Below are 22,208 nucleotides of genomic sequence, written 5' to 3'. Positions count from 1 at the left end.
AAGAAGCCCCCCCCCCCCCGAGAAATCAGTCAATTGTTTTTTCTCTTTAAGTTTAAACACTTCTTTTTTTTTAATCTTTAAAGTTTAAGGAAACCCACAAACTTCAAACAAAACAAGGTCAGGCAGAACACTTTCATTGTTTGGGTCAAGGCAAGCTGTGCCGTCCCAGTGGCCATCTAGTACTGTAATTATCAACTGTTAACCTTGTCATTTTCATTGTACAGGGCAATTTATAGGCTTGACGTGCAGAACCTCAGAGTGCTGAACCTGAATGGTCTACCAGATGTCTATCAGTGCCAAGAACTCGAAAAACCTTGACCTTTAACAAAGCCTGTGGTGTGATCTTATCAGCTTGCCCCCAGCCCTCTTCTGTGTCCGGGTCCCCTTCCCTGACAGCTGGGAATTAGGCTTGCTGTGTGAAGGCAGACTTGAGGTGCCCTTGCATTTCTGGTGGGCATCCTCCTGTTTTGGGGGGGTTAACATTTCCTGTTGCGAATTGGGGTTGTTCTAGAATGGAAACAGGAAACGGAAACAAACCAAATAAACAGAAGTGTCCTGACTAGATTAACTTTGAGGGAAGCCAGGTGTGGTGGCGCATGCCTTTAATCCCAGCACTCGGGAGGCAGAGGCAGGCGAATTTCTGAGTTCGAGGCCAGCCTGGTCTACAGAGTGAGTTCCAGGACAGCCAGGGCTACACAGAGAAACCCTGTCTCGAAAAACAAACAAACAACAAACAAAAAACTTTGAGGGAAATACAGGCAAAGAAGTCAGCTAACTGCGAGTTCCCTCTTAGAGGCCCACAATGACCACTGGTTGAGACCTGCCGTGCCCCTTCTCACAGGGCCAGCGGTGTCTTTCCCCACCATCCTCCATGTTGTTCAAGGAAGTGTCTCTGCAGCAGTGAGACCTCTCCACACTGAGACTGCACTTTCTTCAGTACAGACAGGCCAGGACGACCGGCCCTGTGTCTTTAAGCAGTCATAACATCCACCTCTGTTCTTTACAAACATTTATTATTAAAATTTCAAACAAGCACAAGCACGGGGTACCAGAGCCCTCTTCCTGGATACCAGGTAGCTTTGCCCTTGGCAGGTGTGATGGAAAGGAACACTTGTTATACATCCTTGTCAATTCTCAGGGGGCTCTTCATCAGGGGACGAAGGAGGAAACTCGGATGGAGCGATCACAGGTAAAAGGTCTCCCCAGGAGCTAACACGGGCACAGCGGTACAAATCCCTGCGGCACGAGAGAGAGGCATTAGATGAGCTGCAGGTTCTTGCTACATTTACTCTGGTGGTCATATCTCCTATACCTGCCGTGCCGACGGGCTGTCACCACAGCGTGCTGCATGTGCCCGTCTGGACAACAGAGGTGGCAATGCACATGGCGAGGCCGTTTAAGGACGGGCTGCGTGATTCGGGGCCAGCGGTTAGCTTCCTTTGGAGACCCCCTGGCAAGGATTAGCATAGAGAATATTTCCTCCTTTGGTTTCTTATTCTAGAAGAAGAACACAGGGGCTGTTCAGAGGGAACAAACCTTCTTACCTCCCTTCCCTGAACACGCCCGAAGTCCTTTCTCACACTATAAATCACAGAGCTCCAGCTTATTCTGGTTTCCTGGGTTAGGCTGTGTCACCTTATTACAACACTCTGAGGATACATACCCAGCTAAAGGGGATTGGATGATAAGCCTGGGAGAAGCTACAGGCCAGGGACTTGGAGGCATTCAGCTGAGGACAGGGAAGTTCATGGGGACACTGCAAATACACACAAGATCCATTAATAATTTAACTGGGGCTGGGGAGAAGGCACGTCTGGTACAAGTGCTTGTTGCAAAAGCCTAAAAGCCTGGCTTTGACCCCTCAAAATTCCATAGAGGAAGGAGAGAACAGACTCCTGAAAGCTGTCTAACCCTCACACTGCTCATACGCACCCACATACACCTCATGCACACAACAAAAAGTAAAATAGATTTAGAGTCAAGAAGGGTCAGGAGGAAGGGAGCACGGGAGCACGGGTGGGAAAGCAGAGGGAGCACGGGAGGAGGCGGCCGAGTGGCTCTGCTTCACTCTCTTGCTCTGCTACATGGAAGCTCAGCTCTGAGAGGTGGGAAGATGAGGAAGTGGTACTTACTGGGGCAAAGACAAAGCTAGGTCGAAGGTCCAAAGGTGACTTCTCTTTTTCCTGAAATCAAGGAAATACAGCCGACCCTGTGGGATCCATGCTCATAACCCAACCTCTACAGCTGGCGACCTGAAGATGCCTCACGGTCGTTCAAATATTGACCCACCACGTTCATGGAGGTAAGCTGGCCCGCACACCTGTGCTCTCCCATCGGCAACCTCCACTCAAAAAAAAAAAAAACCTCTCACTCTGGCACAATTAAATTTAGGATTCTAGTCGGGCAGTGGTGGTGCATGCCTTTAATCCCAGCACTTGGGAGGCAGAGGCAGGTGGATTTCTGAGTTCGAGGCCAGCCTGGTCTACAGAGCGAGTTCCAGGACAGCCAGGGCTATACAGAGAAACCCTGTCTCGAAAAACCAAAAAAAAAAATTTAGGATTCTATATTGGCTCACACTGTTCCCCTAAGACAAGGTTCTTGGCTCAGCAACACCTTCAATCAGGAGTCAGCAAAGTAGTTTTTTAATCGACCAAGGAGCTAGCAACACCTGTTTCTAAGGTACTCAGCTCTGCCTTCAGCTGGGTGAAAGCTATCATACTCATGAATATGCATAGCTCCTAGGGCAGCAGGCGCTGGGTTGGATTTGACCTAGAAACCCTCATTTGCCAAGCACTTTGCTGTATCATGACTTTGGCTCATTCTCGAGTCATCTCTGGAAGTGTGTGACAGTCACCAGCTCCCAAGGGAGTAAGAGTCATTTATGACAGAGGGGTGAGAACTGAGCACATGGGACCTTACCCCGAGGACCAGGTTCCTGGCATCCATAAGAAGTCGGTGCCCAGCTTTGGTTCCGTTCTCCACCAATACCTGTTTAAAGAAAATAAGCAGGCACTCTGCATCCCAGGAAACAGTTGTCAGTGGCTCGGCAGAGGGGAGTGGGCATGGTGTGAGGGGGGATGGATACCCTGAGGAAGCACCCAGACATCTATAGAGGAGAAAGACACTAGACGGTAAGAGGAAAAGGCACAGAAGCACAAAGATGCTTTAAAATAGGCAGTGAAAGGATTTCAACTCACCAGAAAATGGCTTGTCTTCCGCCACAAGTTCTGAATGACCTCAATGCGATCAGCCCTGCTGGGTAGTTCACTGAGGGCGTAGGCTGATACCACCACATCAAACTGGACCTGAGCACCAAGACAAGGGACACACAACAGACCTGACATCTCCCTATCCAAAAGTACAACAAAGTCCTGGCCTCTAAATCCTCCTGACCCCAGTATCTGATTACGTAACCCATGCTGGACTCAAACTCACAGTAATCCTCCTGCCTTAGCTCCTGAGTGCTGAGATTATAGGTGTGCACTGTGATGCCTAGTTTTAAATGTCTTCTATTGCTTCTTTTATCTTCTAACACAAAAATGATGGATTTCACGGCTGAGGCCATTGCTGTCTTGTGTGCCACATTGTATCTGAGAACAGCCTACTTGCAACTTGCCTTGGGTGACACAGGTAGAAACTGTCTGAAAAAGACACCTGGGATACAGGGCTTCCCTGCTTCTGAACCACCTATGGAAGAAAGATGCGGAAGCCGAGAGTGAACATGAACTTTACAGTCACAAGTTTATACTCAATTAAGAAGCGTGCCTTGGGTGTTGACACTGGCTGAGAGGTGCAGGGCTGTAAGGGAGTACTAAAGAATGACATCATCCAACCACAGTGACCTGCAGACATCCACAAAGGATGCTAGCACCATTCCACTACAATAATGGAAGGAGGCCAGATTATCTTACTTTACAGTTTTCTCCTCTACGTCCCAATCAAACACTTTCCTATCTCCCCGAACTTTGGAAAGTCCTGGGTCACAGCTCGCTCTCACCCTTCAGGAGCTTCTCGGCCAAACCCAACATGGCAGCTGAACTGTCCACACACATGTATTCACGGAGGCTCTGGCCCCAAGTACTGTGGGCAGCCCTGAGATGGCGAGAGGAAAAACACCAATTGTCATGACAAACAGTCATTCCTCCGAGAGTCTCACTTGCCCTCAATGCTACCCCTGGGGAATCAGGGTGTCACATTAAAACCGATAATCTAACAGTATGACTTTATTTCCTTAGTGTATTTTACAACTTCTGAAATAAAAGGCAGATGATTAAAAAACTTCTGATTATATATATATGTAAAAAGCCTATTCCCTTCATTAAATTGCTTTCTCTTTTAATCTAAGTCCTGGGCCTTTTTCCAGTGCTCCTTCTTTAAATCTGACCTTAACCCAAATGCCTTCTTCTGCTTTGCCTAATCTGCGGGCTGCAGCATCTTAGGCCCTACTTTCTTGATCTCTAGTATCCAAGTTTCTTGATACTGAGGTGGTATAGGAAATCTGATTCTCAAGGGCAGTAGTTCTCAGCCTTCCTGATGCTTCCACCCTTTAATACAGTTCCTCACATTGTGCTGATCCCCAACCACAACGTTATTTTCATTGCTACTTCATAACTGTAACTTTGCTACTGTTAGGAATGGCAACGGAAATATCTGATATGGGGGATATCTGTTATGGGACTCCCCCCATGGAAGGGTAGTTTGTCCTACCAAAGGGGTTACGACCCACAGGTTGAGAACTACTGCTCTAGTGTTAGAATTGACATGGCTAAGGGTTAACAAAGTTACTTACCAGGCAACAGAACCAGTGCCAGACCCAAAGTCCATTAACGTTTGTGGCCGAAACTCTGGGATTCGAGCCTGGATCTGAAGGAGATACAGAACACCCCAGAGAAAGCTAGGTCAGCAGTGAGGGCTTTAGTGAGTATTAGGGGACTCTGACAGAGGTGAGAGGTGAACGCACTTGTGAGATTCAATAGGAAATACTTCCAGGGGGCTGGAGAGATGGCTCGCAGGTTAAGAGCACTGACTGCTTTCAGAGGTCCTGAGTTCAATTCCCAGCTACCACATGGTGGCTCACAACCATCTGTAATGGGGTCGGATGCTCTCTTCTGGGGTGTCTGAAGACAGCAACAGTGTACTCACATACAGTAAATGAATTAAAAAAATACTTTCAGATAGGAAACATCTCAGTGATTCTAACCTTTCTTAGGCCACAGGATTGTTTTCAAAGGATAAATAAAACCACTAGTGTGCGCATAACATCCCAAGACCTCCCACCACAGAAGGCTAATTTACAGAAAACAAAACCAATGACAAAGGGGGCTGGGTTGGATGCTGAGAGACTCTCACCTCATGGAACGCCCTGAAAACTGCAGCAAAACCACCATCCAATCTTGCTGCCATATAGATCAGACTCAGCTCTTCACTGTAGCTGTCAAACAACAACAACAACAACAACAACAACAACAAAAAACTATCAGAGACTCACTCCCCACTCCCCTTAGGAAATAACCTAGCCCCAGTTACCCTCTAAAGTTTATGAAACAAAAAATCTGGAAAGGATTCTTCTGGTTAGTCCTTCCACTTTCTAGTACAGAAGACTTCAGGTGGCTTTCTCAAACGCAAAGCTGACTGTCTCTTCAGCTCTCCTCACGTGTAACATGCCTTCTTTGTACCCTTTCTGGAAGTCCGTACCTGAGTTCCTGCCAATGGTAGGTAGTTTTGCGCAGGGCATGCAGTACTGCCTCACGAAGTTTCTCCTCTGTGGGAGCTGAGTCTAGGGTGAGAAGAACTGGAGGTGAGGACTTCGGAGAACTGCTTGGACCCCGTGAAATACACGCCTCCCAGCCTTTCCCATTCCCGTCTGAGAAAATGCTCAAAGTCCGAGAAAGGTCAAAACTTCAGGAAAGAGGGATAAGACTGATGACCGCCACCATCACCAGAGTATATCCAACACTATCTTGTCTGTATATTATCTACCTAATAGTATCTAGACTATTAGGATAGCAGTTTAGTCAACTTAACCCATCCAAGTTTTGCGTCATAGTAAGCAGAAGCCTGATAAAAATGATTTTTTTTAAAATATTTACTTCTTGTGTGCATATAGGTCTGAGTCAGCTCTCACCTTCACCCATTTGGTAGAAGGTCATCAGGTTTGGTGGTGAGTGCTTTTTTACTCTGTACCATCTCTCCTGTCCATGTGATAAAAATAAAAGCTAGGATAAGGGCACCTTTATAGACTTTTTCACTCTCTGACACTTAGGAGTGAGACATCTTCAATATTACCATAGAAAGGGGCTTGAAAATCCAAGTCTCCGGACTGTCTGGAGCTCTGTACCACTGGGCAAATTTCTACAAACACCTACTGTAGTGGCTTGAATGACAATGGCCCCATTTGCTCCCCAATGGCTCATCCGCTGGAATGCTTTGGTCACCAGGGAGTAGCACTATGAGAAAGGATTAGGAGGTGGGCTTTGAGGTTTCAAAAGTCCCTGCGAAGCCCAGAGTCTCTTTCTGTTCCTGCAGTTCCCGATGCAGAACTCTCAGCTATTTCTTCAGCACCATGTCTGCCTGCATGCTGTCATGCTGACAACAGACTAACCCTCTGAAACTGTAAGCCAGCCCCAGTTAAAAGCTCTCTTTTCTGAGAGTTGCCGTGATTATGGTGTCTCTTCAACAACAGAACACTAAGACACTGCTCTGAACCAGGAACTGTGGCAAGTGCAGGGAATACAAGATTAATAAAAGGCAAATTTACAATATGAAGTTCATAGTCTTAAAAATAATCTGAAATGTAATCATTTTCTATCCAAGGTGGGTTTTCGTACTTACTGAACTGCCATACGGCCTTTACTTACGTGAATCAAAATAAAGTCATTATCTCTTTGACTTGCAGCGGTGGAGGGGAAAAAAAAATTAAAAAAACCCCAAAGACCTAAACTTCTGACCTTTACACAATCTCCAAGGGCAACCTCTGGCCCAAACTCCCTTCTTAGTAGGGCATCATCTAGTAGGGCTGTTACTACAGCATCAAATGAGAAACGGCAGCATTTATCTGAGAGATTTAAATTATTCTTTGTTCCTAATTTCTCATTGACATTTCAATCTGGTTTGCTTTTTAGTTTTATGCCCTACCTTGTTTTTCCAGGAATTTTTTCTCAAGATACGCAGCCCGTCTTTGCAACTCCTCCGGCTCTACAGGTAAATGTCGGCTCCAGAGATAGTTGGTGAGTGCTTGCACTTGTTTCTCTATACTGCGCATGGGTGTCTCTGTGGTCACAGATGGAAAGGGTCATCGCTACGTGCTGGCCTCCTTTGGTTTTATCTGGCTTTCCCCTTCCCGCAGTTTCTCACCAAAAAGCATTAACTGTGCGGCGTCAGCCAGTGCTTGCGGCAGCTGGACGTGCGGAAGATGCAGGATGCCGGGATGCTTACGATGGGGCTTCTTCCCCAGGAAATCGGACCCGTTGTCTACCTGGGACACACCGGGCACAAGGGCGGCGTACGCCTGCAGACAGCGAAAGAAACAGAATGGTTGCAGGTGCTTGCTGCCCGAGGCATCGCCGAGGTCGCTCCTCCTCCGAGAGATGTCTCTGGAAACCCAGTTCTCCGCCAGCAGAGGAAGATGCACTTACTCGGGACTGGGGTCCTCGAAGGCTGTGGCACGATCTGCAGAACAGCAGCAGAAATCTCGGTGTCCTGGCGGTGGCCATGGCTTCAGGACACACCGGAAACGGAAGTACACATGCCTGTGACCCTCAGCCCAAGCAGCTAAGAGCATCTTCCGTGGAACTTCGACCCGGACGGTATCAACTAATGAGAAGAGGGAGTATTTGCTAGCAGCCAATAAGCGACCTTATGCACGTTTCTGCGACGGAGGCCGTACGTGGGAGGGGCTTAGCCTCCAGAAGGGGCGTGGTCTCAATGCTGCGCGTGGCTAGGGGCGAGACCAACCCGGCTTGGGCGTGTTTTGTGATGGGAAGGGAGCAGTCTCACGGGTTAGTGGGGGGCTAGTGGGGTAGGAGGGAGAGGGGTTGGGGGAGTAGGGAAATGGGGGCGGAAGGGAAATGGGGTGGAGGGGGTAAGCAGTCTCACTGGGGTGGGGAGATAGAAGAGGGCTTGGGGGGCGGTAGGGTGTGGGAGTTGGGAGGGTAGAGGCGGGGGCAGGGTGGGCAGGGATGGGCGGGGGTGGGGTGGGGACCAGTGCTGCAGTGGCTGACTCAAGGGCGGGGGCGGGGGCAGGAGTGGGGCCGAGAGTGGGGTAGGCAGGTGAAAAGGAAAGTGTGGACTTTCTTTGTTTTCATTTGGTGCTGTAGAATTCTGAACCTTGGCTAGTTTCCCTTTGTGAGACCGGACAAGACCATAACAAAAGATTTAGGCAGCCAACGATGAGCGCTAATAACTATTACAGTTTGCAAATTAATAAATATAAAACTTAATTAGCTTACTTTCCCCCCCCCCCACATTTGTTGTCTGCGAGTATGCTCCAGGTTTTCTATCAAGAGCTTCCCACGTAGTACACCGAATTCCCGCCATCTTATTTCCACAAACATCTGTTGCTAACTTAATTTTCCACGTGGTTAATTTACCCAAGTTCATGAATATAATAGGTGATAGCTGAATTAAGTGCTAGGGAGTCGAAAGTCAGAGTTACATTTTTAAACAACGCACCGTACTGGGTATTGTTGGTCCTTGAAATGCAAATGGAGAATTTTATGCTAAATGTTCGAAGGGTTAATCAGTGTGTGTGTGTGTGTGTGTGTGTGAAACAACAACAACAACAAAAAACCCCAAAACTTGGGGCTGGAGAGATGGCTCAGCAGATAATTGCACTGACTGCTCTTCTAGAGGTCCTGAGTTCAAATCCTCGCAACCACATGGTGGTTCACAACCATCTATCTGAAGGGGATCTGATGCCCTCTTCTGGCCTGTGGATGTATATGCAACAGAGCGCTCATACATTAAAAAGACTCATGGACCTGTAAATTCTTGGGTCCCGGCAGCAGTACTTTACCCAGCTGTGGTTTCGTCTTTAGCCTCTTGGGGGCAGAAGTTAGCTAACAGGACGAAGAAGTGTACTCTACACTCTTCATTCAGTTCAATTAGAAAAGTTACAGGACCATATATGGGCATCTGTGTTAGCTTCACACACACACACACACACACACACACACACACACACAGCCCTGGCTGGCTGGCCTGGAACTCAGTATGTAGATCCACCAACCTCAGTCACTCACGTGGTTAGTTTGAAGGCCCGTGCCATCAGTGCCCAGCCTATACTTTGCAGTTTTTATACTTTATTATTAGTTTTCATGTTAAATTACTGGCTTGTGCTGAAACAATAAATTATCACTGCCACTTACAGATCTACCCTGATAGATTGATTGGGTTGATTTTGTTGTTGTTGTTATGGGCAGGTGTCAGAACATAGGATATGTATAATCTTCTGGGGTCTGGCATTTGGTGGTCAGATTCTGGAGCAGTGACAGTTGATGCCTTTAAAGCCTTGTTATAATGATTAAATGTGATAATGTCTGGATCAAAGTAAACCTTCAACAAACTTATGTTACTATTTTTATATGTACTTTGGCAATTTGAAGAGACATGACTTTATATTTAAATTGTTATACTTCATCCATATCATTAAAAAAAAAAAACAGGCATGAAAGAACAACAGTTTGGATGCCACATGAGACTGAACGCTGAGGAATGGGATGAAATCAGAGACTTGATGGTTAGTGAAGGACATTCCTTTGTTCCCTGTTAAACAGGTAATAGAGATGTGCCTTCCTTTTTTCTGCTAATGGCCTAATAGACATCCTTCCCTTTCATTGGGAATGTAACATCTCAAGACCTGACTGTGGTGGTTTGAATGAGACGGAGCCTCACAGGTGGTTTGAATTCTTTGATCCCAGTTGGTGGAACTTTGGGAAGGATTGGGAGGTGTGGCTTTGTTGTAGGAAGTGTGTCACTAGGGGTGGGCTTTGAGGTTTCAGAACTCTGGACTCATTCTCATTGTGCTTCCTGCCTTCTGCTTGCAGTTCCAGATGTGAGCTCTCAGCTGTTCCCGATACTCTGCTGCTCCAAAAGCATTGACTCTAATCATTTGGAATCATTGGCCCCCAATTAAACATTTTCTCGTATAAATTGCTAGTCATGGCAATTTACACAGCAACAGAACAGTAACTAATACACTGACTTAGACCTAATTTTTTTTTTTTTGAGACAGAATTTTACAACGTATCTCATGTTGGTTTTCAACTCACAGTCATGCCTCTGTCTCTGGGGTTCTGGGGTTCTAGGCAATGCTACTGTGGTCTATTTTGTTTTTGATTATTTTGAGACAAGGCTTTACTATGTAATGTTGTAGATGTTTAAAAATCTCAAATTGGAGATTTTGGTCATTTAGTTCCCAGATAAAAGACGCTCAACCTTTATATTTATTATATAAATTAATAAGCCTTAATCAGCACTAGAGCTGGGCAGACATCTACTCTCTCTGCTAGAATTTACTTCCCCATCAATATCCTGAGTTATGACTTGTCATGTTTCATCTGGGCAGCTCTTAGTTCCAACTGGCCAGCCCTCGTGGCTATGTTTTCATGATTCACCAACCTCGTTGCATTTTCTCCTCTCTTCACCTTCTTCTCCCCTCTTGGTTCTCCTCCATCCCCAAGCTTGGGAAACAAAAGCCCTATCTCTCTTCTGTCCAGCTAATAGGCTGTTGGCATCTTTATTTAACCAATAGTTTTAAATTAAAGAGCAAGGTCACATTTTATGTGTGGATTCTCTTGTCCCTGGGGGCAACCAGGTCTTGGATGCCAGTATTCAGCGTTACAATACGTAGCAAAAGACCAAACCTCAACAATGTAGGTCTGGCTGGTCTGGAACTTGGTATGTAGACCAGGCTGGCCTCGAACTTACAGAGATCCATGTGACTCTGGCTCTCAAGTACTGGAGTTAAAGGTATGAGCTCTCATGCCTGGTATTGTCACTCTGTTCTTAGTTCCAAGTTTTGTTTAGCATAACTAAATACAATGAAACCCTGCACTGTCCTCCTCCTCCTCATGGATCAGAATGTCCATCAGACATAGGCTTTCTAGATTGCACTGAACAGTTAGTATTGACATGCTGGAGACTGATCACTTTCTGTTCTTGTGCTCAATGTGGGTGGAGCGATAGATATATTTATTGCTCAGCAGGCCCAAGTGCCTACTGTTCGTCACCAGGATCTACAGAGGGCAGCTCAAAACAACCATTGATAACTCCAGCTTTGGGGGGGTGGGGGCAGTGCTTTCTTATATGCTCTGAAAGTACCTACATGCATGTCCCATATTCACCTATGGACACCCACTCAGATTTAAAAAATATTGAAAAACATCTTGGCAAGATAAGATAAAAATCTAGATCTAACCTACCTGATTAGGTTGCCTCCCCCACCCAGCCCTTAAAAAAAAAAACAAAAAACATGAGTAAGCTCATTTCGTATCCAATCTGTGAAGTCTGCCATGCTAAGAATTGTTTCTACATTTAAACCAAACACGAGTGTGGAAAAACTAGATAGTATTGAATAACACCAGTAAGTATTTTTTCAAAAAGCATAATAATCTTATAATTCCAGCATTTTGGAGATTGAGGCAGGAAACTAAGTTTGAGACTACTTCAGGTTACATAGTGAGACTATGTCTTCAAAACCCAGCGTATCTGGGAATGTAACCACTGGGAGAATGTCCAGCGTGCATGAAGTCCCGGGTTTGATTCCCAGCACCTGCATCTCTCACGTGGGAGGCAGGAGGAGGAGGATCAGAAGTGCATGGAGTCCCGGGTTTGATTCCCAGCACCTGCATCTCTCACGTGGGAGGCAGGAGGAGGAGGATCAGAAGTGCATGGAGTCCCGGGTTTGATTCCCAGCACCTGCATCTCTCACGTGGGAGGCAGGAGGAGGAGGATCAGAAGTGCCAAGGTCTTAGTTTCTTTTCCTGTTCTTCTGAGATATTCTGACAAAGCAACCGTAGCAAGGAAAGATTTCCTTTAGCTTGCAGCTCTTTTTGTTTGTTTGTTTTGGTGACAGGGTCTCTTTATGTAGCTCTGGATATCCTGTAACTTACAGAGGTTGGAATGACAGGCACTTTAATTTTGGTTGTGAACCTAGCCTTTTATGGCCCAGTCATCTCTCTCTAGCCCTAAAGGCAACTTCTTTTTTTCTCTTTTAGAGTTATTTATTATTATATCTAAGTACACTGTAGCTGACTTCAGATGCACCAGAAGAGGGCGTCAGATCTCATTACAGATGGTTGTGAGCCATCATGTGGTTGCTGGGATTTGAACTCAGGACCTTCAGAAGAAGCAGTTGGTGCTTTTAACCACTGAGCCATCTCTCCAGCCCCCTAAAGGCAACTTAATGACTGAGTTTTCATATTAAGAAAATGGAACCTGCTGTGTAGAGCTTGACTACCCAGGCGCTATAGCAGATATAGATTATGTACTGCCTATTGTAGGGTTTTTCTTTTTTTTCCAACTTGACAGAATGTGACACAAACCAGGATCACTTTATAAGAGGGAACCTCAGCTGAAAAAAAAATGCCTCTTGTAGAGCGCCAAGGCTGGGGGAGTATTTCTTGATTAATAATGGATGTACAAGGGTCCAGCCCACTGCAGTTGGTGCCACCCTTAAGCAGGTTGTCTATAGCTCGGCTTCACTTCCCACATTCAGGTTGCTACCTTGACCTCCCTCTAGGATGGGCTGCCGTCTTTGAGGTAAAATAAACCCTCTGCTCCCCACATTGCTTTTGGTTATGGTTTTCATCACAGCAGTGGAAATCCAGGCTAAGACATTGCTTCTCTGCAGAACACTGATATGGCTCTACCAAGGTTGCGGGGAAACCCTTCCTGAGCACTCCCATAAGACAGCTTACAACTGCTCCTAACTCCACGCCCGGGGTTCCAATGTCTCTCACCTCTCTGGGCATCTGTGCTCGTACGTACACATTGCCTTCTCCCACACAATTAAAATAAAACACATCTTTAAAAAAAAGAAAAGGAAATCTGGTTGTAGCCTTCACAAGTTGTTGGGAAATAATTACTGTGCTATTAAGACAAAGCGTACAGAAAAGAGTGTGGGAAACGACTCAGCTTTACTGGAGAGGCAACGCAGGTTAAACATGAGTGCGCAGGGACCTTGCTCCTCACTGCGAGCAGGGGTGAACTTGTGAAGCCAAGGGGATGGCCATGCTCCTTTGATCCACTGGTTCCAGTTTTGTGTGGTCCACACCCGTCTTTGTGGTTGACCTGGCAGGTATGAGTTGCATCTCTTTGCCTGCTCGGCATCAATAAGGACCTCTGCTCTCTCTGAGACCCTGAAGCAGGGATGGCTGCCAAATAGGAAACACTGGCAGGCACCTGAAGCCCAAAGCACAAGATAAAAGTTCCTTCATTTTCCGTGGCCTTTCTATCTGACAAGGCACCCCCTGGTGAGGCAGGGATGCCTTTTGGAAGGACTGTGGACATGACTGATAGGGTGAGGATTACAAATTCCAACAGAATAATTTTAATAAAGGGTTTTTAATAAGTTTTGGAAAAGGAAGGGCAGTTTTTCCACACCAAAGGATAACATGTGGTTTGCTTTTATGTTTAAATGTGCCCTGAAAATGTAAAAAGTGAAGAATGATAAAATTGTCCTATTGCCCCAAGGCTTTCAGGTTAAGAGGAATATGTTAATAAAAAGTACTTGCTGGTCAGATGGTGGTGGTGCACACCGTTAAAGCCAGCAATCTGGAGGCAGAGGCAGGAAGATTTCTGAGTTCAAGCCCAGACTGGTTTACAGAGTAAGTTCCAGGACAGCCAGGGCTACACAGAGAAAGCCTGTCTCATAATAAGATAAGATAAAAATAAAATAAAATAAAATAGTGCTTGCTTGCAGTGAAGAGCCAAGTGGACATCAAACAGAGATCTTGGAGGTGGGAGAATTTCACAGGGGAACTGTCCTCATGCTGCCATGTGACCAGAGGCTGGAAGACATCTACTTTAAGGACCGAGACAGCCCTTTTCCATGGAACATCCCCATTTCTTCCAGAAAAGAATGACATAGCTTGTGATACTTATGTGTCAGCATCACATGTGAGTTTCTATATTAATTTTTGAGATGGGGAAAGTAATAATTCTTGTGGGACCTTTTGTCAGATCAAGGTGGGATCTTTCTTAATCACAAAAGAAGCTCTGAATCCTGGAAAAAGGAGGTCAGGCAGGGATGATCAGGCCAGCTGAAAGAGCCAAGTAACACTAAGAGAGACTGGCCAGGGAGAGTGATTGGCCATGGTGCACAAGACCTGCAAGGTGATAGGATTAGATGATGTGACTGAATCCTGGTGGCTCGCTTGCTTTGTTTTATTTTACTTTATCTCGAGACAGGCTTTCTCTGTGTAGCCCTGGGCTGTCCTTGAACTCACCCTGTAGACCAGGCTGGCCTTGTGGCCTTGAATTTAGAGATCCACCTGCCTCTGCCTCAGGAGTCTGCCAGCAAGATGGCCACCACCAGATATGGCCCCTCAGCTCTGGAGCCCTCCGAACTGTGAGTCAAATTAAATTTACCTAGTCTCTGGTACTGTGTTATTAGCAACAGAAAACAATAAATGAGGTGTTTTCCCATATGACCTATGAGGAAAGCCAGGCTTAGGAAGCAGAGAACCTCAGTGTCAGGTTTCCTCACCTGCCAGTCATGTGAGTCTGACTCACTCCTGCATTGCAAGGTTCCTCCTGCAGTGCTATCTCCCACATATCTTGGGAGCACTCACCCAACTGCTGGGATTCAGTTTCATCTCCCTGAAAGATAAACAAGTCAGTAGGCAGCCTCACCCTGGGCTGCAGGCTGCTCCTCACCACTGCTGGAAACACATGCATCTCGGGAGGACACAGGTGCAGTGCCTCTCCAGTTACAGCATCCCTGGCTCTTCACGCTGTGCGATCCTCAGCCTCAGAGAGGGTGAAGAAGGGGGCATGATGTGAAGACTAAATGTGAAAAATTCTCACTGGAGGCTAGAGGCAGCTGTGGGGACTCGTGGAGCTGTGGTCCTGAGAAGAGTGGGCAGACAGCAGGCAGGACTGGATAAGGGGCCGAGAGAGCAGTTAGAAGGTAGAGTTAGGCAGTCTATCTGCTCCCTCCCCAATTCCTTTTCTCTTTCCCCCTGTCTTTTGTTTTTTCTCCTTTTCCTCTTCTCTCTGCAGCTCTCATCCTTTCTCCTTTTGCTTGAGAAGTCCTCTACCAAATGAGTTACAACTCTGCAACTTTTTTTTTATTTTTATTTTTGAGACAGGATCTTGCTAAGCTTGCGTAAGGCAGGCCGTGAACTTGTGCTCCCCTTGCCTTGGGCTCTAGAGTAGCTGGGATTGCAGGCTGTGTCACAGCAGGCTGAGCAGAATGCAGTTAAGTTTTGAATGCCAATGGCAGCACGCTTTATTTCATGGGACATCACAGAGGCTCTGTTATCTCCTTATACGATGCAATTGGGAAATACTTGCCTTAGTTTACAAGGATATAGGGAGATCCGATTTAAAAGTATAAGCAGCCAGCAAAACCATCTATCCTGATGCCTAAAACCTGAGCCAGGAAACCAGGGCACTCAAGGAAAGTGAGCACAGAGGTACAAACTAGGCTTCAGCACCAGGCTCATTTTTATCATTACAGGTCTGTGGGGCGGTGAGCTGTTTACAGACAGCCTGGTCCCAGGTCAAGCACAGGCCTTGAACCCCGGTGACCTGGTAGGCAGTGACTTCTGCCTGCATGGGATGGCAGGTACTCCGCCATCCTGGGCATGCCTCCTGGGCCCCTGGCTCCTGTCACAGCTACAGCCTCCCACAGGCTTCCTCCCCGCTCCCCACCCACCTCCCCCAGGTGTGTGGCTGATGCCCCAAGCTCCTGGCATTCTGTGAGGACTCCACTCCCACAGTTACCTGAAAACAGTCAGGTGTGCTCCTCTCCACCTTTACCTGGAACAGCCAGGTAAAACGGGCCCACTATAAAAGGGGCTGCTTGCCTCCTCCCCTCTCTCTTACCTCTTATTCTCTTGCTTTTACTCTTTTTTTTTTGGTTTCCTTTTTTTTATTATGTATTTTCCTCAATTACATTTCCAATGCTAACCCAAAAGTCCCCCATACCCTCCCCCCCATTGCTTTTACTCTTGCTCTCTTGCCGCCCCCCCCCCCCACCTTCCCTCCCTTTCTTCACATAGCCATGGCTGCCCTCTATTTCTCTACCCTTCTCCCTCTCTCTGCCTTTCTACAATAAACACCTTAAAACCATGGACTGCCTCTTCTCATCCACCATGCTAGAGCAATGGGACAGGTCTTCGTCTAGAGAGCTGTATGTCTAACCTCCCGCAGTGAGGCCTCTCTGTGCTCCAGCCACAGCCACCACCAACCCAAGCCCCACTGAACAAGCCACCAGGCAAGACAAGGACTCTCGCCCCATGGTAACCTGCCAGAGCTCTCTCCTCCTACCCTTTTTCCTTTGCGCCCTCCCCGCCCCCACTCCACCCCTGTCCGCCCAAGGGTCCCCACTCTGTTCTCAGCTCTTCCACGACATCCAGCAGTGTCGGAGATGTCCAAGACTGAGAACCTGCTGTCCCTGGTTTCTGTGCGGCCCAGCGACCCCAGAATTGTCTCTTCCGAGGCCCCTAGTGGCATCTGTGCTGCCCAACACGGGCAGCTCCTCCGGGACTTCAGACTGTGCCTTCACCAACCCTGGAATGGGGTCCTGTGGCTTCTCACAGCAGACTTCCGCCCAGCAGTTCCATGTGGGTGCACAGCAGTCAAACCTTCCCTCGGCATCCTGACTCACTCAGTGGCCCCAGCCCCGAGCGGATGCAAGACCCCATTTTTAATCCACACAGGTCCTTTGATAACAGAGTTAAACATTTCCTCTTCAACAAGGAATTCTGATAATCAGGCAAGCACGTTCAAATTATATAATGCACAGCAAGGCTACTTTTCTTCAGAAAGACTTCTTAGCATGGCTACATCACTTGACCTAACGATTCTAGCCATTTCTATGTTCCATCCTGCGTTAGTTGGCATTCCAAATTCCCTGCTTGAGAAATACCGTTATCTTCTCACAGAACCTTGATTCAAATCCCAACATAAAAGAAAAAAAAAAACATTCTAATCCCCAAAGCAAATTGCAAAGGCACATTTGGCATTTATTGAGCAATTCAGGTGAAAAATCAAGTATTCTTTGAGCTGGGGAAGTCTCTTGTCTTTTCTTTACAAGGATGTGGTCCTTCTCTTAGGTGACAGCTCCATCTACTCTAGTTTTCTGAACAAATCTGGAAGCAAGAACCATGATTAGGAGAGGCTGAAGAGATGGCTCGGCAGTAAAGAGAGTTAAGAGTGCTTGCTCTTTTACAGGACTGCAATTTAGTTTCCAGGGCCCACAATGGGCAGCTCACAACAACCCTATCTGCAGCTCCAAGGGATCTCACGCCCTCTTCTATGAGCACCTACAGTTACCTGCACATACCCTCTGGAAAAGACACATTTTTTTTTTTTTTTAAAGAAATATGATTAAGAATATTCGCCGGGCGTGGTGGCGCACGCCTTTAGTCCCAGCACTCGGGAGGCAGAGGCAGGCGGATTTCTGAGTTCGAGGCCAGCCTGGTCTACAAAGTGAGTGCCAGGACAGCCAGGGCTACACAGAGAAACCCTGTCTCGAAAAACCAAAAAAAAAAAAAAAAAAAAAAAAAAAAAGAATATTCTGGGCCAGGGTTGCAGAGATGGCTCAGCGGTTAAGAGCACTGGGCTACTCTTCCAGAAGACCTGACTTCAACTCCTAGCATCCACATGGCAGCTCACACCTGTCTTCTGTAACTCCCCAGTTTCCTTGGATCTGACACCCTCATACACACCTACATGCAGGACGAATAGCAATATGCATAAAATAAAAGTACATAAATCATAAAGAAAATGTGTAAACTGCTCTTTATTTATTTATTTATTTTTGGTTTTTCGAGACAGGGTTTCTGTGTATAGCCCTGGCTGTCCTGGAACTCACTTTGTAGACCAGGCTGGCCTTGAACTCAGAAATCCGCCTGCCTCTGCCTCCCGAGTGCTGGGATTACAGGCGTGCGCCACCATGCCCGGCCTGTAAACTGCTCTTTAAGAAACTATTTTGTGCTATGGCAGAGGCACAGAAATAAAGAAAGTGCACAGAAGATGTGAAGGAAGAGTGGTGACTAAGCCAGTTTCTGAGATGGAGAAGAGAGAGAAGGAAAGGTGGGGAGGAATTCCAGTAGAGACATTTTGTATAAGGTATTTTTCTTTCATTTAAAACATCTTTTAAACATTCATTTAGCGTGTGTGTGTGAGAGAGAGGGGGGAGAGGGAGGGTGGGAGAGAGAGAAAGAGAGAGAGAGAGAGAGAGAGAGAGAGAGAGAGAGAGAGAGAGAGAAAGCCTATGCACAGGCACATGTATGGATGTCAGAGGACAGTATGTGGGAGTTGGTTCTCTTCTTCCACTATGTGGGTCCTGAAGATCAAACTCAGGTCATTGGGCTCGATAGAAAGCCACTTTACCTACTGAGGCATCTCACTGGCCCTGGCCGAGAGAGAGAGGTGGGGGGGGGCAGGAGGCACTGTTTCTTTGAGACAGGGACTAATCCTCACTTCACAACTTTCACAGAAAATAATGGTTTCCACTACAACCCTCCTCTTGCTTCTGCTGCTAGATCACCTGTTTCTTCGGCCTTAACTTTGTGCAGACATGGTCTCTGAGAGGGTTTTGCAGCAAAAAAGTATCTTGGCCTTCTGGGGCCAAGGAATACCACAAAATCACACCACAGCAGACCTCATGACAGAGATTTATTGGGGGCAGGCACAAAATGGCCACCTCTGAGCAGTGATGGAGAAAGCCTCAGACCAGGTCATGATGGCTGGTTTTATAGGCAGGGATCAGAGTGGAGGTTGGAGGTGAGGGTCAGGGAACATGCGCATAGGGACCATACAATGATGGTGACAGTGGAAACTTGTCTCATTGGTCATTAGTGATGGTGGGTTGTAGGCACTGAGCCAGTAGAGGCAGAGTGGGGGACTGGGGAGCAACTGTTTCTGGAGTGTGAGAGGTTCTTAGTTGACCAACTGTCATGCCTACCAGCATGCAGGATCTCAGACAGTTTCAGCCAGTGCTGTAATCAGGAGCAGGAGAAGGGTCTCCAGGGTTCTGCAAGCCCACCAAACACCTTCAAATACAAGAGAGTAAAGGACATGCAACATCACACCTACCAGATCTTCGAATCTTTCAATGAACAACTGTTACTCTAAGGAACTCAAGCTAACTAATGCATGGGTTTCTCTGCAGGGTCTTAGCCCGATGTCACCATAAGTCTGAATGTCATCCTGGAGAAGTCGTCACATTCTCAGTGCCTGTGTGTGGGCTCTCATGGAAAGCTGGTCTCAGCTGTCTGAAGAACCTTATATTGATTTGCATAGTGGCTGCAGTAGCCACTATACATTCCTACCAGCCATGTATAGAGGATCTCTCTGGCACACACTCACCAGTATTTGCTGTAATCTGTCTCCTTGCTTTCTGAGTGGGAATAACCTATGAGAAACAGTTCTACGTCACTGACCATCAGGATACTGTGGGGTACAGTACACAGCTGTCTGTCCTCTGCAGTCTACAGACCTCTGGTGCAATCTGCCTTGCTCCAGGGCATTCATCCTCTTCTCCAAATGACAGGCAGATCTGCCGGACTCCTCCTTTGTTCCATGATCCTCAGCCACCTCAGAGGAGTGGATGTAAGGAAGGAGAAGAGAAGAGTGAGGGAGTGTGTGCAGAGAACCTTGCTGTGTGGCAAGAGCAAAGGCACTGAGGTGTGTATGGCTGGGCTTGGGGGTGGGGTCAGATCTGTGCTGTTTATTTTGGCAGCATTTCTTTTCATTTCACAAGTTTTTCAGGTTTGGAATTTCTGTTACCACAGACCCTCTTCACAGGCTCAGAGGGTGAATGTGGAACAGTTTTTTTTTGTTGTTGTTGTTGTTGCCATTTTATACATATATAGTGCATGCATATATTAAATTAAGGAAGTATATACAGTAAAATATATGTGATATAGATATGTGATATTTTATGTCTTTTTAATGCTACATGTATGCTGTAAATTAATTATGTACACTGAAGAGTATGATTTACAAACACACACACACACACACACTTTTTCATTATCCGTGGGTTAAAATTTCCTTTCCAAGGCAGTCCATAGACACTACAATTTCTCTTTTCTAAAATGAGGCATCAGATCTCAAATCCCTTGCGTTGTCTATCTTAGAGCTGGTCATAAAGAAAATTTCTGGCCTAGTGTGGTACTGCACACCTTTAATCCCAGGTCTTGGGAGATAATGGCAGTCGGATCTCTTGAGTTTGAGACCAGCCTGGTCTATGGAGTGAGTTCTGGGACAGCCAGGAAACCTTGTCTCAGATAGACAGACAGACAGAAAAATTTCTGAACGAACCTTTGTAATAGGATACGTTAAGACCCTTCTCTTTAGGAGAGATCCCGCTGAGCTGCTGGGAGGAAGGATGCTGTATGCTGGGAGGAAGGATGCTGTAGAGAGCAGCTGGGAATGTGGATAGACAGGTCTTTGTGGATTTCTCCTCTCAGGCTTTTATCATCAGATCATGACCTTTTTTCTCTAATCATAGGCCTGCATTGTTGCATGTGCTTCATTTCTATGTCACAGCCATAGAATGACATCTCTGGGATGAAGCCAGCGGGGCTGCCGAACACATGATGGTTTCTGAAGTGAGGCATGGCAGAGAGGGTAGGGAAGGCCATATGCCTGGCCCCATGCCTCACCCCAGCAGCTCCCCATCTTTCTCTTTGTAGTGTGTGCTATAACAAACCAGTAGATGTGCTCCCCTGAGTTCTGAGAGCCATTTAGTAAGCTAGTCGCTCGAGGAAAGCTTACAAATTACATTCAGATTCTACACAATCTGCTTCCAGTTTATGGGCAGACAAGACACATAGGCAAAGTATCCAGGGATCACGACACATCAGAAGTGAGTCGAGGTGATTTTGGGGACCGAGCTCTCTCACTGTGGGATGTGATGCTGTCTCTGGGAGGATACTTCGAGGCCATTCAGCTGCTGCTCCTAGTGCGTCTGATGGATCTGATAGATCTGATGGGTCAGATGGACTGTTTGCAAGTGGAGAGAAAGCCCCACACGTGTTGCTGTTGCAGAATTGACATGTTGCAAGTGTCTAACAGAAGACAGGGACTTTGTTCACAGATCACATCCTCTGATCTTTGTTTTTCAGGATCCAGTTTTCTTTCTAGAGACAGTAAATGTTGGGTTGTTTGCTGCCCTTCATAGGTGTCTATAAACATGCTTAAGTATATGCATTTGTAAAGGTCGGTTCTCTCTCTCTCTCTCTCTGTCTTTCTCTCTCTCTCTGTGTGCGTGTGTGTGTGTCTGTGTGCCTTCCCCTGTGTGAGTGGTTGGAGCTGAAGGTTGGCAACACCAGTGTGGGCTTGTATCATTGGCCGTAAGGAAATCTGGGAATTACTATTTCAGAGGACAGTACCTCCTTGTTATACACAGTTACACCTTTTTGTGATTTCAGTTATGTGTAGGAAACATGTTCTGAAAATATCAAATAGAAAATTCCCCCAATAAATAACCTGTCAGCTTTAAGCTCTGCAATGCTTTGGGCAGCATGCTGAAATCATGCATGTGTTACTCAGTCTTCCCCAGTCCCACTGGGTCATGAGTCACCCCTCTTGACACCAGGGTGTCACACTGTTTGCACATCCTTGCCCTCCAGTCCCTTAGTTCAGACTGTCAGGCTTACTAGGTCAGCTGCCAAGGCTTCACAGTGCTAGGGTTGGAGTAACTTTTGCGTCACTTAATGATGCTCCCACTCATGAGTGGGCCAGTGTGACTGTCCACAGATAAAAGCACTTGGTGGAAGAAGAGAACCAGTTCTCACAAGTTGTCTTCTGACATCCACAAAAGTGCTGTGACATGGTCATACAGAAAAAAAGTGTTTAAAAAAATCAATAAACCACATTCCTCCCATGGTTAAAAAATAGTGACATTCACTGTTTGGTTATGTCAACAGAAGCCACAATGTGCCCCCTTTTAAGCAAGAAGATACAAAATTCTGACTTAAGAAAACCATCATCAAATGGCAAGGTTTCTATAGGTTATGTCTTGAATA

General features: G+C 46.6%; 1 protein-coding gene and 1 long non-coding RNA gene across 3 annotated transcripts; one reads left to right on the top strand and one right to left on the bottom strand.

The window, feature by feature from the left end:
- Positions 1-994: 994 nt before the first annotated feature.
- Positions 995-7,791, bottom strand: Mettl17 (methyltransferase like 17). 2 transcript variants are annotated; one of them, XM_021181652.2, is made up of 14 exons: positions 7,635-7,790; positions 7,354-7,507; positions 7,135-7,269; positions 5,695-5,776; positions 5,350-5,431; positions 4,790-4,863; positions 3,998-4,092; positions 3,617-3,687; positions 3,198-3,305; positions 2,920-2,988; positions 2,133-2,183; positions 1,664-1,756; positions 1,313-1,497; positions 995-1,236 (listed from the first exon to the last, which is right to left on the bottom strand). In XM_021181652.2, exons 1-14 carry the CDS (start codon positions 7,710-7,712, stop codon positions 1,128-1,130), a joined length of 1,386 nt encoding a protein of 461 aa, XP_021037311.1. In that variant the 5' UTR covers positions 7,713-7,790; the 3' UTR covers positions 995-1,127. The 2 variants fall into 2 exon arrangements, with proteins under 2 accessions (XP_021037311.1, XP_021037312.1); XM_021181653.3 differs by lacking the exon at positions 1,664-1,756 and having other exon boundaries at positions 7,635-7,791.
- Positions 7,792-7,929: 138 nt separating this feature from the next.
- On the top strand, positions 7,930-10,501 carry LOC115029217 (uncharacterized). Its single transcript, XR_003834776.2, has 3 exons — positions 7,930-7,997; positions 9,663-9,736; positions 10,044-10,501. It is a non-coding gene; the product is annotated as an uncharacterized LOC115029217 (long non-coding RNA).
- The last annotated feature ends 11,707 nt before the right edge of the window (positions 10,502-22,208 follow it).

This window comes from Mus caroli, unplaced genomic scaffold (genome assembly GCF_978045245.1).
Source record: "Mus caroli unplaced genomic scaffold, Mus_caroli_1 scaffold_12, whole genome shotgun sequence".
Taxonomy (NCBI): Eukaryota; Metazoa; Chordata; class Mammalia; order Rodentia; family Muridae; genus Mus; species Mus caroli.
The sequence above is the reverse complement of the archived record's forward strand: the minus strand, read 5'-3'. Positions and strand labels throughout refer to the sequence as shown.

Bases quoted from the DNA above. Each gene is read 5' to 3' on its own strand.
- Mettl17 (XM_021181652.2), bottom strand. From the start codon at position 7,712: ATGGCCACCGCCAGGACACCGAGATTTCTGCTGCTGTTCTGCAGATCG. The intron at 3,688-3,997 runs GTGAGAGCGAGC...TTTCTTCCATAG, and splicing joins GGCCGAGAAGCTCCTGAAGG to GTGGTTCAGAAGCAGGGAAG. The intron at 1,237-1,312 runs GTATAGGAGATA...CTCGTGCCGCAG, and splicing joins ACAGCCCGTCGGCACGGCAG to GGATTTGTACCGCTGTGCCC.